The sequence below is a fragment of the Patiria miniata genome, unplaced genomic scaffold, assembly GCF_015706575.1.
Source record: "Patiria miniata isolate m_02_andy unplaced genomic scaffold, ASM1570657v1 HiC_scaffold_3, whole genome shotgun sequence".
Lineage (NCBI taxonomy): Eukaryota > Metazoa > Echinodermata > Asteroidea > Valvatida > Asterinidae > Patiria > Patiria miniata.
The window spans coordinates 13,211,713-13,228,609 of NW_024037069.1; the positions used below are offsets into that span (position 1 = coordinate 13,211,713).

At 42.7% G+C, this 16,897-nt stretch overlaps 4 protein-coding genes across 9 annotated transcripts in view; 3 read left to right on the plus strand and 1 right to left on the minus strand.

Annotated features, from left to right (window-relative positions):
• The first annotated feature begins 164 nt into the window (after positions 1 to 164).
• LOC119738278 lies at positions 165 to 9,313 on the plus strand. Of its 2 annotated transcripts, none has more exons than XM_038213116.1 (6): positions 165 to 368; positions 1,986 to 2,765; positions 5,545 to 5,744; positions 6,626 to 6,709; positions 7,976 to 8,052; positions 8,725 to 9,313. In XM_038213116.1, exons 1-6 carry the CDS (start codon positions 287 to 289, stop codon positions 8,771 to 8,773), a joined length of 1,272 nt encoding a protein of 423 aa, XP_038069044.1. In that variant the 5' UTR covers positions 165 to 286; the 3' UTR covers positions 8,774 to 9,313. The 2 variants fall into 2 exon arrangements, with proteins under 2 accessions (XP_038069044.1, XP_038069045.1); XM_038213117.1 differs by having other exon boundaries at positions 1,986 to 2,666; positions 8,725 to 9,312.
• A 2,023-nt stretch (positions 9,314 to 11,336) lies between these two features.
• Positions 11,337 to 11,929, minus strand: LOC119738279 (histone H2A-like). The gene has a single exon (XM_038213118.1). The coding sequence runs from the start codon at positions 11,904 to 11,906 to the stop codon at positions 11,529 to 11,531; it is 378 nt and encodes a 125-aa protein (XP_038069046.1). The 5' UTR covers positions 11,907 to 11,929; the 3' UTR covers positions 11,337 to 11,528.
• Positions 11,930 to 12,246: 317 nt separating this feature from the next.
• Positions 12,247 to 12,811, plus strand: LOC119736914 (histone H2B). Its single transcript, XM_038210941.1, has one exon. It carries the CDS (start codon positions 12,292 to 12,294, stop codon positions 12,658 to 12,660), a length of 369 nt encoding a protein of 122 aa, XP_038066869.1. The 5' UTR covers positions 12,247 to 12,291; the 3' UTR covers positions 12,661 to 12,811.
• Positions 12,812 to 13,913: 1,102 nt separating this feature from the next.
• The window catches only part of LOC119736952 (flavin-containing monooxygenase FMO GS-OX-like 2), a 33,665-nt gene continuing 30,681 nt past the window's right edge, over positions 13,914 to 16,897 (plus strand). For 4 of the 5 annotated variants that reach the window (XM_038210995.1, XM_038210996.1, XM_038210994.1 and 1 more), the window contains exon 1: positions 13,914 to 13,999. The gene's annotated coding sequence lies outside the window, so the exon portion shown is untranslated. The remainder of the gene's footprint in view (positions 14,000 to 16,897) is intronic. The other variant, XM_038210993.1, reaches the window with a different exon arrangement.

Sequence of the window (16,897 nt, forward strand, 5' to 3'; positions counted from 1 at the left end):
CTCCACTATCTCTCCCACCCCTCCTGGTCTTCTCCGAGGCTGGATACGCCAAAAAAAATTTGCCAATTTATACAAAGAAAATGCAGGGGCGCGGCACGCCTATACATTTTATTTTGCATTATCAGTTGAAAGAAAACCTATCCTGGCGGCTATAATATAGAGGGCGCTCTTACATGGCATGACCTTGCATGATTTATTTCTACTTGGGTGAAAAAAAGTTAACAAAAAACGACATTTATTATGATTTCAAAACTCGAGGTGTTTCATATAAGCATAGCATGGATGAATGAAAACTTGCGAGGAAGGCTTATCGTATAGTTTGCCAAGTGATGAGAAAATTCGGCAAGGATCGCCCCGAATGATTTCTGGTAAGGTGCCCAATTTCCGGACAATAGATGCTGGATTCTGAAATAGCCGGTGTAGCATGAATTTAGGTTTTATGAAATACGGACTCATTGGTGGTATTGCGCATGCTTATGCATAGATAATTAGTAGAGGGACTGGTCACGTGAAAGGGTTTAACCAATAAAAGGGAAAAAGAGTCCGATTTTCATACGAGTCTGATTTTCATATGACACCGGCCGTGAACCGAACCGAAGGGGCGGATCCAGGAAGTTTTGTACGGGGCCGGGGGGGGGGGGGGGGGGGGGGGGGGGGGCTGGTTTATCAGCAAATCAGTGCTGAAATGTGCACAGGTTTTTCTCTGGACACTTGGCCTTTGTATGTACCGTAAAATCAAGTGGGGAGGGGGTTGGGCCTTGGGGGGTTGGGTAGCTGGAGTTACCCAGCCCTGAGTTTTATCATTGGGTTGTCATTAGCTCTACTGAGTGGAGCGTTGAATTACGGGTACCCCTCCATACAAACGCTCCACCGATTTGCCATACTTTGGTAGCACCATACACGGTCGTCATGACGGTATGCATTTTGTGCATGCCCTCGCGAGGACAAGCCCAAAAAAACTGATAAAGAAAATACAAATGAGGAAGACAGTAACCCTGGATAGATCCACACATTCATGACATTCCATATGACCCCTCAAATTGTTTCAAACAACCGGTAATTTTGAAAAAAGAACAAAATAGTCTGAACTTACCGCTCACAATTAAATGTGTCTGCCGAGTTGCACAGTCTATTTCACTGACATGACTGATGCATAATTCATTGCGCGCGTGTGTGACGTCACTATTGAAGAAAAACAAGTCGCGCTTAATCAATGACTGTTTCATGTACTGATATGTGCCCCGCACCAAAAACCCACAGTCAGACGGAAAAGGGAAAATTGCTCGGAAAGGGAAAATTGATTGTGAAAAAAGTTGTCACGTGACCGCGCATGTTGTTTTCGCACTTACAATCTGGACATGAGGATTGTCCGGATCGTAAGTGCGATACCAAATTTTCGACAACGGGCTTGGTCACGTGACTACTTTTCCGCGATCAATTTTCTCTTTTCGAGGTTGGTGCCGTTGCATGTGATATTTTTTAATATTTGTCCTTTATTATCACCATGGACAGCTCACTGTCAATGGCAATGTCCCATTTATCAGTTTTTATAACTCTGTATCCGAAATTGTGTTCTTTTCACTGAAAAAAAAAGATATTTTTCGGAACAGGTCTGACCTCCCCATGCTTTTTAAGTTACGGATTTTCAGTGTTGGTCACGTGTGCCCCCCAAGCCATTGCGCAATCACGATTTTCAAGCAATATGTCGGTATCCACGAAACGGCTTATGGTGAAGGGGGAGAATTTGACCAGATAAGGAAAACCAGCACAGCAAAGAGTGAGCAGATCTTAACTGTAATTATTTATCTTATGACCATGTACTTTGTTTGCAGCATATAATCAACCAGTCAGGTCCAAGGTTTTAACTACTACATTAAATCAAGATCTGAGATATCCTGTTTCATGCATTGCCTTCAAGATTCACTAGTAGTAGTAGTCTTTATTTTGACATTCTTTCAAGCTTTTTATTTCTTGTATCCATAAAGGGATGTTGAAGATGGCAGAGTCAGAAGTATCAGAACCAAAGATTGCAGATGAAGGACTTGATGAAGCGAAAGAACAAAACAGAGATCCCGCAGAACTCACAGATCATGAGAACATTAAAGGCAAAGAAGCATTAAGTGATCAGTGTGATACAATAGAGAAGACTAAAGAATCAAAAAGATCAGCGAGTGATTTAATGAGTAATGTCAAGACGGAAGAGGAAAAGACGCATATATGTCAGCCGTGTGAAGCCGGGATGCAGAAAGTGAACTTGGATGGGGACTGTACAGACAGGGGGCAGCTGAAAGACACTGAGAATGTACGGACGGCGGGGTCTGGCTGCAGTAGTCCTGCGAGTAGTACGACAGGCGTTGATCATGACCTCAGGCTGCCTGTGGAATCACCAGGGGCGTGGTCTCCAAGTGGTTCGCAGATACACTACGTGGCGGACTCCCCGCTCACCCCAACCCGGTTCCGATCCAAGTCAGAGGCCGACACCAGTACGAACCCTATCCACGCGCAGGCCATAGTGGGCACCAGCGCAGTGCGGCCAAAGGAGCGTCGAGCTAGCTCGACGTCGTCCGTCGGCGGTGGGACCACATCGTCGCCCAGCAGTAGTAGCATGGCCGAGTCGCCACGCGGGGAACCAGCTGGATCGGCGTCCGGATCGCTCTCGCTGCACGGTACGGTGACACGCGAAGGGGAAATGCTTTCATTTGTTGCCGATGACCTAATGGAGAAAATCCGTCAGAGCGGTGACCCATTGAAAGCTAAGGATAGGGGTAAGCCGCACCATGGCCCGTGCAAAAATTATCCCTACCAAAAAACAAAACTTTAAAAAACTCATAAATCTTTCAATTTTGTTGGTGGCGTCTTTTCCTTATTATCTCAGAACAAATAAAAATAATACTTAACAGCTTGCTGATGGACATGGACTTAACTTTTTCGTTCTGAGCTGACTTTAGCTGAGCTTGCAAATCTGATGTTATGTGCTAGATTAATCATAAGATCATTATTAATCAGTTTTATTTTGTAATTTTTACTAAAACAGAAATAAGCTTTCTCACGCTCGGAAATAGCCAAAACCTTTTTCACTAAAATGTGTGGGGCTTTCTGCGCAAGAGGTAGTGAAAGTTTATGTCGTTGTTTCACCCGAGTGGTCACAACTGCATCAAGTATGGCTCTTGATACTGCTTGCAAACACTCTAAAATGAAAATACACTATGAATTAAAGGATAAAAGTGTCTGCAATTTTTTTTTATATTTTGGTCATAAGAGAGGAGCCGATTTAAACTGTGAGATGCTTTTCTCATCAAACCCCCCCCCCCCCAAATAATAAACAGCATCAGAATGTCTAAGTGTATAGTTTCCAGGCAATTCCTATGCCTTCCTATTTCTTGCTTTGCGCCAGTGAAGGGCAAATCTCGATTATGAATTTTTGTTGGGAGTCCTGTAGAGGCAGCATGTGTCCATCACTTTTTTTGTGATTTTTATACTTTGAATGGATTGATTTTTTAATTTGTCTTTTGGTGGGCTTGTAGAAGTAGTTTTGCATGGCATGTGTGGCTACCCCTAGCCTGGTGCATTGCTCAGTTCTGTTTGTTCATTTGTTTGTTGATTTTCTTTTTGAATCATTTTATTTTTGAGAATAAGAGTTGTAATTGAGTCATTGAAAGTCTATCACAAGTCAATCACAAGCCATCCCAAGTCAATCACAAGTCAATCACAAGTCAATCACAAGTTAATCACAAGTTAATCACAAGTCATCCCAAGTCCATCCCAAGTCATCCCCAGTCAATCACAAGTCAATCACAAGTCAATCACAAGTCATCCCAAGTCAATCACAAGTCAATCACAAGTCCATCACAAGTCAATCACAAGTCCATCACAAGTCAATCACAAGTCCATCACAAGACCATCACAAGACCATCACAAGTCCATCACAAGTCCATCACAAGTCCATCACAAGTCAATCACAAGTCAATCACAAGTCAATCACAAGTTATCCAGTCTCAAGTCACAGGCTATTTAAATGAACTGAGACAAACACATTGTCACATTGTTGATGTTTCTTGTACACATGATTTGTGTCTTACTGACTTGTCATAGACTCAATTACAGATCTGTTCAAATGGGAACTAGCGGTAGCATTTACATTGTAGTTGAGAATATCAATTCATTCCTTTTGTTAATTGTTTTCATGATTTTGTTTATAGTTTGACGTTCTGTTTGAAGGTATGTCATTATGAATACTAACAATATCATATTTTGAGTATGTGGTTTTATGAAACAGTCTCATTTGCAATGTGTTGTTTCGTGCTTTTATTTCAAGGTACTAAGTACAAAACTTAGGCGTCTATTTTTCCTTGCCCACTTTTATTTATGACAGGAATGATTGATAATTCTAAGGAATGATTGATAATTCACATGAGAATTCCTGTGTAAAACCACAAATCTTGGTTTCAAATTACAAAATGGGTTGAAACCTGGACACTTCTGAATGGAGTGATGCTAGTGACTTCTTATATTAAACATGGACCTTGGAGACAGTTATAGATTGATTTGTTGGCCTAAATTTTAAAAGCAATTGCTGAGGTGGATAAAACATACAAGCTGAAAAATTGTTAGAAAAAAAGAAAAAAAAAACAAAGTTACTTTCACCTCGAAAAGTAGATTGTTTTTTTCAATTACTAATTTCAATTTCAATACAAAAGTTAATCACTTTTGAATGAAACATTAAGCGAAAAATCCACCGACGTTCAAGTATTGAATTATTATTGCTTCACAAAAATTGAATTATTGGCTACCAACAATACTGCTTTCGCAGGGCGGGATTTTGTGCACAAAAGGAAAGCCCTTTTTCAGAGGGTTTGCAGAAGCCCGAAATTGGAATAAAGCTTTATTGGTTAAAACAAAACATACAAATTGAAAAGTTGTTAGAGAAAAAAAATATAATTTTTGAAAGGAGGGTAAGTCCAAGAAAAGGTCCCCTTTTGTCCCATACGTAGCGCCATGTTTTATTTAATTACATAATCATCACAGAGACTAATTACATACAAATTGTGGTGGGCATTCTCCTTGTAGATGCCCAACAGTCGAATAAGAAACACTGAAATCCGCGAATATCTTAAAAGGTTAACCACTTTGGGCGGGGATTATTTTGACATTGACCAGACTCATGTGCAGGATTGTTTTTCACGAACCTCGATGCCAGATGGGTTCAGGCCGTCATCTGCAGGTAGCACACCCTGATATTTCCGGCCTTGCTCACTGCGAGCGGGTCGCAGACAGATATTTCCGGACTCGCTCGTTGCGTGTTTATCCGTCATCAGTTCCGAATACCACAAAACCTTTGCGTGTATACACATCATCCGACGTGAACTGGTTAAACTTTAGTTACGTATGGGACATACGTGTAGCGTGCGCAAATTCTTGGACTTGCCCAAGAGCATGGGGTATGGTATGCATCTTTAAGAGTCAGACATAATCACAATCAACGTTATTGTCAATGTTAACTCAGACATTTTGTTCTTGTCATGTTTTGTTCTTGTCACCTTATAGGTAGTAGTACTGGTTCCTCCACCTGTCACACGCCTTCATCATCCCACAGCCGCACTCCTTCCCTAAGCCCCTCTGGGATCAGTGCCAGTGCCATCCCCCCGGTAGACCCCACGGCGCTGGCTGACATTGAGAGGCATTGTAAGCGGGTTGCGGATAACGTGGAGCTCATGATGGGCCACTTGTCCAGTACACTACAGAATGTAAGTCAGGGGTGGGTTTGGGGATTTTGTTTATAAGTCGGATGATATTTTGCCAGTAACAACAAAATGCAGAAGGATGGTATAATGACAGAATTCTTTTCTGATTGGTAAATATGCATGACATATGACATCACTGCTTTGTGTTTTGCCTTTATATCCGGCAAACTATCCACTGTCTCTCTGAAAATATTTGAGTTGAGTTGAGAGTTCTTTAAAGAGGCGTTCCCTGTGCTATTTTTCGAGTTTCACCTCAAAAAAGAGATATGTTGTTTTGATTGCCATTTTTCTAGCAATATGAAAGTTATTCACTTTTGAATGAGACATTGGATGTTAACATCACGGATGTTTAGTTATTGAGGTTTTTTCTTCACAAAATTTGAAATACTTGCTGCTAGACAATAATTTGCTTCTGGCAGGGCCAGTTCGTTTAACGCCCCAAATTAGAAAAAGGACAATGAAGTTTTTTCGTTAAAACAAAACATACAAATTTAAAAAGTTGTTAGGACAAAAAGGAAACCATTTTTTTAAGAGCAGGGGCCACGGGGTATGCAACTTTAACTAAAAAAAGTTAAAATGCTATTTTTACCCAGATAATTGATGCCCGGTGCGTGTGACTCTAGTTTTTAAGGTTGTTGCCACTTAATTGGTCAAAAGCACACTTATATTCACTCTTTAGCCACCAAAATATTCGAATTTCTGAAGCCAATTACGAAGTCAAATTTGAATAAAGGCTAGCGACAGCAAGTGGAATTGGTGGGTTTTTTTTTACATTCAATGACTCATAAAACCATGTGAGGGTTAATATAGCTCCCTGCATCTATTTGGCCTCCAAGAAACCATGGAATGACATGGTGTGACTGCAAACTCATTGTCTCTTACAGATGTCGGCCATTACTGTTGGGCATACACAGACGTACAGGGATGCAGTGGACAAGGCCGGTGTGACTGTAGATCAAAGTGTGAAGGTAAAACAAAAAAACCTGAACAGTAAAACTGAGTGATTCCTCGTAACAATTTCCCAGAATTATAGCATTGCTTAATCCTCCTATGGAAACATGCATTGTCAGCCTTGTTATTACTTTGGTAAATATCGGTCAAGACCCCCATTGGTTTGTACACAGTATGCCAGGAGGTGAGGAAGAAAATTTTGACCGATTGTGACCTCTTAAATAGTAGTAGGGTTAAAGCTGGTATATACATGTTTTTGGGGGTGGCATCCTGAAAAATTTGATTTTCAAATTGTATTGATAATTTTCTAGTGTTACATTAGTTATGAGCTTTCCAATGAGACATCGAACGAAAAATTTGACCCACGATAAGTATTAAATAATTAATTTATCTCAACATTTGAATTAGGAGTGTCCTGAATAATAATCTCAACAGACTAACAGCACACATGACAAGATATGTACGTGCACGTACAGTATATGCATTCTTGTTTTGTAACTGTTTGGACTACACCTGAGTTGTCCCATGGTACTATGGGGACCGAAGACGCTGTGGGGACAGCAGAAAGTCCCCATCACTCAGTCCTAATTTGCCTAACCAAAAAAAACTGCCCCATAACGCGGCGACGACCCGCCCAGACTAATTGTACATAATATGCACGTACATGTACATGTGTGTATACATGGTACACAGTGTCATACCGTATTGCGACCACGCAACCATGGAAGGACCACATAAAACAAGACTTGGAAAAACACAAAAGATGCAAAAGTAGCAGAGATTCTGATAGAACTTAGGAGTGTAGTGCATCCAGGCCGGCCTGGCTGCATATAGACCCACCGTGATGGCGGAGCAGTTTCACGAACAGCCACGATCATCACGTAGCTAGGATCGGACCATGCGAATACAAAACGCATGATTCCAGAATTATTATGCATACATGTATGAGCTGAAAACTTTCCAAAATTGTATTTAAAGGCCTGCTACAGGACATTATACATGTATTCCTTTAAATTTCGTTTGGAAAAGAAAATTGATCAAAGACACCGGCAAATTTGAAGACTGCTTACAAGTTACATAGAGCTGGCCAGCTCAGTTGGTAGAGCACGAGTACAGTGTTCCGTGGGCTACAGGTTCAAATCCCATTTCAGGGCTTCAGTCAATTTCTTTTCTCAGCCTTATACTTCAAGCGGAAAGTTCCAAGTAGCTTGTGTCTTAAGATCTATTCAGGGATTTTGTAGTTGAAAATTGCTGACTGAGTCGTCTTTTTTTTGTGTCCACAGTGTATGTATGCCCTAATAGCAAGGTGTGAAGAACTCAACAAAACCATGGAGCCTGTTCATCAGCTTGCCAATCAAATGTATCCTTTTGTATGACATATTTGGCTGGACGGGATATGGCGTGACAGAGGACTGACAAGTTACTGTATGTCTAATGAACTCCGTGCCCAAGTACCCCCTCAACGGTTGCAAAGGGAGAGTTGGGGAGACCACAGAGAGGGACATTCAAACACATTGCCGACGAGACCTGATGCTCACGTGAAGCCTCTATGACTTTGCACACACTAAGAATAATGCGTAGTATTCGTCGTAAATGTGCGAAGAATTACGCACACACGTTGTGTGCCCTAGTGGCGCTTTCAAAAGTGGTCCAAAACACCATATTCTGTTTGTGCACCGAGTCCAGAATAAAACAGAAAAAAAAAACAATCTAGGCATTTTTCAAGGAAATTAAGTTGCTATGCATTCTCAACGATGTGAAAAACATCTACCACGTCATTTATTCTTATTCTGTAACTGTGGGGACTTCACTTGGTTGTCCCATGGTATTATGGGGACTGAAGATGCTATGGGGACAGCAGAAAGTCCCCATAACTCGGTCCTAATTTCCCTAAGAATACAAACTTTCCCATAACGTGGTGACTGCCTGCGCACAGGAGTTTACAGTTATACACACTTCTCTACGTTGTGAGGCCGCGCTGTTTTCATGTCTGATGCTTTTGTTGCATTATTCCTTAATTCACTTCCAACAGCAAATCAATCAAGAGACTACTAGAAGAAATGGAGGCTGTCTGCAAGTAACGTCACAAAATTGCTGCTATAAACTCCAACAATTGTCCAATTGCAAATGATGTTTTCTAGTGTCTGAACTGAGTGCTTGTCTTTTCATCATGTCCGAACAATTTAAAATTTGGCTAAATGTCTTAAATGAAGAAAATAAACAGTTGCACTGTACATGTTCAGGGGCTACTTGCTGTCTATTATATGAACAAGGACAACAACTCTTCAATCAAAAATTGATGCTTTTAATTTGCACTGAACCTTGTACTTGTTCCAACATGTTTTGAGCATCTTCCTATTCGCTCCATTGCAAAAGACATTTTGTATTTACATGTTTGGCATCCGCGTAAACATTCACCAAAGATTATCAAAGTTGTTCACAAAGTAGCAGGTTCATTGTGTGTCTTTTTGCCCAACTGTAAGCAAAACTGTTAGCAATTATGAAACTGCAAAGTATTCTGGAGTAGGGCTGTGTATCGGAACCAGGTACCGCGTACCCGACTGTTGATGTCAGGAACCAGTTCCAGATTATGGGATCGGGTACCCGTAACCAACTTTACTAATAAAGCCGTGTCCGCACTGGACTTTTTTTTTGGAAGGTTTTACCGAGACGATGGTAAAATGAGAAATGGTCAAATGTGACCACTGTCCGCACTGGAACTTTCGACACGGGAAAATTTACCCAAAATTTACTAACTTCTCAGACATTTAAAAAGAAAGATTTTGAATGTCGTTTGTGGGAATTTTCAAAATGAAAACCACATTACATGAACATAGGAAACAAAACATATTATTTCACATTGATGACGCTTGCAAAAGTTGCAGTTTACACTGTAAAGCTATAAAGCTCACATAAAGCTCACTGTACACACTAGTGTCTTGGTGTATTGATGCACCGATGTGGTTGTATTTATTGTGCGGACCTTTATGAAAATCTTGACAGCAACTTCCGAGATTTGAATTGTGAGGGTTTTTTTTTTTACGGCTACCCAGGTACCCTTTTTTTTTGCAATAGGGTACTAGGTTCCTGTACTACCTGTAAATGCACACCCCTATTCTGGAGCTGAATGTTGCCAGCAGATAATACTTGTGTAATTTTACAACTCAAAACTTTGTCTACTGATTATGGAATGTGTTTTGAGGCTTTATATCAGTGGGAAACAGGGGTTATGAACCCTCCACTTGAGGCCTGTCTCCCCCCCCCCTTCCCCCGAGCAGAATTTGAGGAAGGCCATCGTGTTCTCCTTTCAGAAAATGAGGCGGCCCCATAAAGGGGTACAGGCTGACTGCTTGAGGCCTGTATCCCCTGCTCAGAATTCCGGGAAGGCAAAAATTAGGTTTTGTTTTTTATTAAAAATCCCATCGAGTTCCCCCTCCCCTTTCAGTAGACAAGGCCCCATAACTGTAACACTTAACAGGAGGGGGTGGGGGGGGGGGGGGGCTATATTCCCCTTCCTTGAGGCCTGTTTCTCCCCCCCCCCCCCCCCCCCCCCCTCTGTGGTGTGGTGTAACTAACTGCAAACGTATCCCAATTCTTGCCTTTACAACAAAGATGAATGTTGTGTATTGTGGTAAGGTAACATGTTCACAATGTATTATTAACAGTCCAGCTGATACCAATTTCATTAATATTGCACAATTGATATCGCACAAAAAACAGTTGTGCTTCATTTGGGGGGGGGGGGGGGGATGGGGGTTAACGGGTATTCTTGCATTATTATAACTTGATGGAATGTGTGAGGTGGATGAAGTTTAAAAAAATAAAATGTGAATATTGATAGGCATGGAAAGGGCCATCAGTACGTTAAAACCATCGTGCAATATAATAAAACTTGCACATATGATCAGTGTTACTTATAGAATCAAATTTTACTCGTGTGTAGTTCCCGTGTTGAATTGTGAATTAAAAATGTTACATGGTGCTATGCAAACTTGGATGTTGTAGGATCTTAATTATTGTCACATCTTGAACTTGGCTTAGCAATTTAAAAGGGCCTCATGTAATTTTTTTAAAATGGGGAAAATCAACCAGTTTCTCCATATGTAGCACGATATATGACAGAGGGCACCCCCCCTTTCGTGATGCACCCAGCATAGCACCCCAATCTCCCTATTAGTATTACTTATTAGTATTATTGCTATCTAGCACCCCCTCCCCCTAAGATATCGCAAAAGAATCCCGAGATTCTGGCAACCCATGAATGACCAACACAAAAGAGGCAAGGGGGGGGGGGGGGGGGGGTCTCCCTACATGCATTATCAGGAATTCTTGCATTCTCAGGAATTATCTTGAGATATCTAGGCCTTTAGTATGGGGGTGGGGGGGGTACTGGGTAGCGATAATCATCAGTCAAGGGTCAGGGAGGGTAACCCCTCTGTCACATAATAATGCTGGGTGGAGAGCTCTAGCTCCACTGTAATATACCCGCGCTTCCCTCTTCCCGGCCCCTTACTAAAAATGTATTTATAGGCCTAGGCTATAGGCCACACATTTGTATGAGGAGTTTTCCGCAAATTGTAGCTAGGCCTAGGCCCAAGTTTAGAATAAATTAGAAAGCAGCAAGAGTCAAGAAAATGGAAGGAAAAATCTAGCCTAATTTAAATCATAAACTTGAGAACCGTGGTGTGATGAGGGGTAGATGGGCACTAATTATTTTGTATTTTTTATTAGACAAAAAATGCGACATTGACAACAGACATGAATTCAATCTCTTTTTTGAAGTTGTGGTGGCTCTGAAAAGAGCCGGTTGTTTTTTTGTAGCCGAGGATTCAGCGTTTATTTGGCAGCCTTGGCGGTCTTCTTGGGCAGCAGAACGGCCTGGATGTTGGGCAGTACACCACCCTGGGCGATGGTGACACCGCTGAGAAGCTTGTTCAACTCTTCGTCGTTGCGGATGGCCAACTGCAAGTGACGGGGGTTGATTCTTGTCTTCTTGTTGTCGCGGGCAGCGTTGCCGGCCAACTCGAGGATCTCAGCGGCCAAGTACTCCATGACGGCGGCCAGGTAGACTGGGGCACCGGCTCCCACACGCGCGGCATAGTTGCCCTTGCGCAGGAAACGATGAACACGGCCCACTGGGAACTGCAGACCAGCTCTGGATGATCGACTCTTACCCTTGGCGCGCGCCTTTCCTCCTTTTCCACGTCCAGACATGTTGATAATGATGTTTTATTCGGGTATTTTACCAAGAAAATTAATTTGAATGAGATGCCATGTACGTTTTTATACGTTCTCGAAGGATTCCATTCAACCAATCATAACAAGGATTTTAGGTAAACCAATCACATCACTGCACGGGAATAATGTAATCCACGTCGTCTGTAAATTGTGATTCATACAACGTCCGCGTACAGTCGAGAAACGTGAAAATATTAGTGCCGTGTGCAACACGTAGCCAATCAACACACGTAATCGGTGCGCGGAAAAATTTACCGACACAATCCAGGATCCAAATTAGCATACGTAAGGGAAATGTCCAGAAAATTTGACAACCGTCATTCGATTTTCTTGCAGTTTGCCAGAATAAAGATATCTCATCATGCCTCCCAAGCCAAGCGGAAAAGGACAGAAGAAGGCCGGCAAAGCCAAGGGTGCTCCAAGCACCAACAAGAAGAGGAAGCGCAAGAGAAAGGAGAGCTATGGCATCTACATCTACAAGGTGATGAAGCAGGTGCACCCCGACACCGGCATCTCAAGCAAAGCCATGAGCATCATGAACAGCTTCGTCAATGACATCTTCGAGCGTATTGCCGCCGAGGCTTCCCGCCTGGCCCACTACAACAAGAAGTCCACCATCACTAGCCGTGAGGTGCAGACCGCTGTCCGTCTCCTCCTGCCCGGTGAGCTGGCCAAGCACGCCGTCAGCGAAGGCACCAAGGCCGTCACCAAGTACACCACCTCCAAATAAACGGTGTACTGAACGACAATCAAACCAACCGGCTCTTTTCAGAGCCACCACATTTTCAAAAAAGAGATTGGAAATCCATGTCTGTTTAATCTTTAAAATTTAATTGTCTTTCAAATCAAAAGTTACAAGAATACTTCCATACTATTGAGCTGTAAACACATTGCTTTAATGCAAAGCAAAACTATAAAGGGGGGGGGGGGGGGTCTGGGAATGAGTAGGAAATAAGAAACAAGAAAATTAGGTCTGTTAGACTATTTTCTTATAAAATAAGGTGCCCGGCCCAACATCAATGTAAAGCAAAATTACAAAGTCATTAGGGGTGGGGGAGATCTGGGAATGATTAGGAAATACGAAGCAAAGAAAATAGGTCTTAAGACTATTTTCTGTTAAAATAATGTGTAGGCATAGGGCCCTACGCCCAACATCAATGTAAAGCAAAACTATTAAGTCATTTCTATTTAAACTAGGTCAAAAAAGGAGTTCTAGGGTACTTTTTGTAGTCGGGTAGTACCATGGGTCCTAGCCCGACTGCGTCTGGCCGTACAGTACTATCGCAAGCTCTGTACTACAGAGCTTGCGATAGTACTGTACGGCCAGACGCAGTCGGGCTACATGGGTCCTTGCTCTATGGTTGTACTTGGCCTAAATTTCCATATAAAATCCACGATTTTCGATTCAAGAGGTACAGCCTACAGATGTCTTGAAATCACATAGCTGGAGAATCTAATTATTTTTGGAATTAAGCCAGGAATATTTCGGGGAAAAATCTTATTTCGGTGTCAGAGAGGAGGTTTACACTGTGAAAAAGGCTAAGTTTGGTGGGTGACGCCGTGATAATCAAATACCTGCACGTCGTCAGTAGCGTTCTCAAGTATAAATCAATTTTAAAAAAATAAACTAAAAAAAGTTAATCGTTCATGCATAGTTAGTATCCCACCCACTTTTTCTTCAATGTTATAGGAAACAAAACAAATAGATATTTTTAAATTGGCCTTATTTCGCTCGTAACCACCCCCCCCCCCCCCCAACGCCCCCGGCCCCTTGCCCTGGGCCTCTGTACTGTGCGGGCGGGGGGTACGGTACGAGCGAACATCACCATTTCGCTCGCACCTCCCGCCCTGTTAATTTGCAGGGCGGGGGTGGGTGTTGGATTAATCGATTGGGGGGGGGGGGGGGGGGGGGGGGGGGGGGGGGGGGGGGGGGGGTGGTTACGGCGCGGTACGGGTACGAGCGAACATCACCATCAGCCTAGTTTCGCCGTTGAGGGCGTAACACGGTGAGGGCATAGTATCCAAGTCCAGCTCATTCAATCATCAATGCAAGTTGCGTAACACACGAGGTAGGCAATTTTAGGCAAATTAATGCCGCTTTTGACATATTCCCGGTCACTCTTTCTTGGGAATTACATTTTGTGTGTGTTTGTGAAAACTGTCATGTCTGCCTTTCGTTTCTATGTGTAATTTATAAATATGATAATAAATGTCGAACTCTTTATACTACTAGAGGTAGACCCGTGAACGGGGGTCAGACAAGTCGACCGTTGAGACAACTCGACTCGGGACAAGTCGACCGTTGAGACAACTCGACCGTTGAGACAACTCGACCGTATGTGCGATAAATGGAAAGACAAGTCGACCGTTGAGACAAGTCGCCTCACATGTTTTGGGCCTAGTTTCGGGGATAGTACCAGGGATTTTGACGGCGGCTGATCGCCATTTGGGAGTGATGACTCATGATTTTTTTTGTTGCATATAAAACTTAAAAGAGCCGATATAGCGCAGCGTGATTGTCCGTGCACATCGTTCGTTTTTTTCAAGGCCACGTGCGCGCATCCCCGGTCAACGTGGCCGTACCGTGCACGGTGGCATCGTTTTTGCCGGGCCTGTGCGTCCATTTGTGCGTACATTTGCCGCGCTGGTCGACGTGCCCGCGTGCCGGGCCCGGCCCGGTCCTCGCAGGCGGGCGGGGCGCACCAGCCCGACGTGACGCCCTTTGTACATCGAGTATGCCCGCGCCGCACCCGTGATCGGTCTTGCCACAGATTTGTGCAACTTTTTCTGCTCCACGTGTATTCATTTCCATTAAGTCGAGCAGTCTCAACGGTCGAGTTGTCCCGAGTCGAGTTGTCTCAATGGTCGACCTGTCTCAACGGTCGAGTTGTCTCAATGGTCGACTTGTCCCGAGTCGAGTTGTCTCAACGGTCGACTTGTCTGACATTCCCGTGAACGTGGCGTTGTATACAATGCCACGCGCTTCCGTCGGGTAAATACAAGCGACAGCATTCTATCTTTTGATCCGCTACATATAATCATGTATAATTTTGCCCATAGGTGAATCACTTACTTGTTGGGCCTCCTGTGAATTTCCGCGAGTGTTGGATCTGGCATTGCCAAGAAATTTGAAGCATTTGATGTAAAGTACGGCACAACTTTGTCACAACGAATGTTTTCAAAATGATCAGAAATTCAAAGACAGGCATGACACTCTGGTACCCCGAGTTCCGCATGCGCAAAACAGAAGAAGTATCACCAGTGGGTACCCGACTAACCGTCTACATGGCAGGATGACCGTAATATACCATGTAAAATTCTGCTAAATCCACTTTGAAAGTCTGCCAAATCACCTAGCCCCACTAGTCAGCTAGTGTGGCCGTCGGTATGCTGCGCTGACACTTTGGTTCAGCGCAGCATACCGACGGCCACACTAGTGGGGCTACCAAATCACCCAGTTTATATTGCTGTTCCTATGTGCAAGGGTTTGTTTTAAGGATCTTTTAAAAAATGAAGGTTTTTCAAACCAAATGTGCCATATTTCTTTCCAATCTTTTTCATTTTCCTTCATCTTCATAATTCTGCCGAAAAAAATTTTCTGCTGATTTTCTGTACAACTCATTTTTGTATGCAAATATTCTGTCAAATGTAGCCGAAATTCGGCTAGAACGGTCACTCCATGTTAGTAACCGCGGATCACAATACTAATACTAGAGTGTTTTTACTATAGACTGAAGCGTGGCTATGTATATAGCCACGTTCACGGGTCTAGGATGGAGGTAGCTCTCATCATGCTCATGACTATGCTGAGTGGAGCGTTGAACTACGGACTACGGTACCTACGGAGGGTACCGTAGTTCAACGCTCCACTCAGTAGAGCTAGTTTGGAGGAATACTATAGAACACTGACATGTGTTCTTATTCCTCTATGGTTTAAAGTAGGCCTATATGCAAAACGAAGTGAACCAGCAGGACCACCGGTGTCATGCCAAAAACTGTCCGGTTCCAAATACTATAGTCATGGAGCTATAAACACAGTGTCCGCTTAGCGTGCATCCTGTGGCACGTTTGCGGTCAGCTTTCACATAGAGCAAGGACAAGACGTCACAAATGACATAGTTTTCATCTAGTCCGAAAATTTGGTAGGCCTACTCTCAATACAGTTGTTTAAAAGGTTCTCGGTATTTCACCAATTTTTAAAGGAGACTTTTCTTTAATATTTTGCAGTGGCTTGCACAAGAGAGGGAAGTCAAGTGATTACAAAATGAGGCCAAAGACTAGACTTGTACATAATAATAATAATAATAATAATTAACACTTATATAGCGCCCGGATCCATAATATGCTCTTAGGCGCTGTACACATTAAAAAGATTTAAAAAAATTACAGCATAAATATGTTTAAAAATGTGAACATGTAGATCAATACATACAATTACATTACAAGTCCAGTGAGGAAAAATTAGCTAGTAAAAAAAAAACATACTTTTTCTTTTAGCATTTAGCCATCAAAAAAACGGGTTTTTTGTCCATCCATGGCCCAACTGTTTGACAAGACTGATTTCTTCATTCATTGTCATTAGTCAGGTGCTAGACCCGTGAACTCGGCTATATACATAGCCACGCTTCGATCTATAGTAAAAACAATCTATTGTGATCCACGGTTAATGTGATCAAGTGACCGTTCTAGCCACCAACTGGGTGATTGGCAGACTTTCGAAGTGGATTTAGCAGACTTTCGAAGTGTCTTGTATTTAGTTGTAATTTGCACTTGCTAAAAGATGTGAACTTCCTTTCAACGATGTTAGTCTGCGGCAAGGAAGGGCTTTTCATAAAAACAATGCGGCAAAGCCCTGTGTTCTGTTGTCAAACAGACACCTCTAGTTTTCTTTTTCTGCTTCATCGCTCTGGATGATTTTGTTTAAGGGAAACATCATCCGAAATCACATCGGCTATAATAAGGGCCTA

Coding starts and splice junctions, on each gene's coding strand:
- LOC119738278 (XM_038213116.1), top strand. CDS start 287: ATGAAAACTTGCGAGGAAGGCTTATCGTATAGTTTGCCAAGTGATGAG. Junction 369..1,985: donor ATCGCCCCGAATGATTTCTG/GTAAGGTGCCCA, acceptor GTATCCATAAAG/GGATGTTGAAGATGGCAGAG. Junction 8,053..8,724: donor CATCAGCTTGCCAATCAAAT/GTATCCTTTTGT, acceptor CACTTCCAACAG/CAAATCAATCAAGAGACTAC.
- LOC119738279 (XM_038213118.1), bottom strand. CDS start 11,906: ATGTCTGGACGTGGAAAAGGAGGAAAGGCGCGCGCCAAGGGTAAGAGT.
- LOC119736914 (XM_038210941.1), top strand. CDS start 12,292: ATGCCTCCCAAGCCAAGCGGAAAAGGACAGAAGAAGGCCGGCAAAGCC.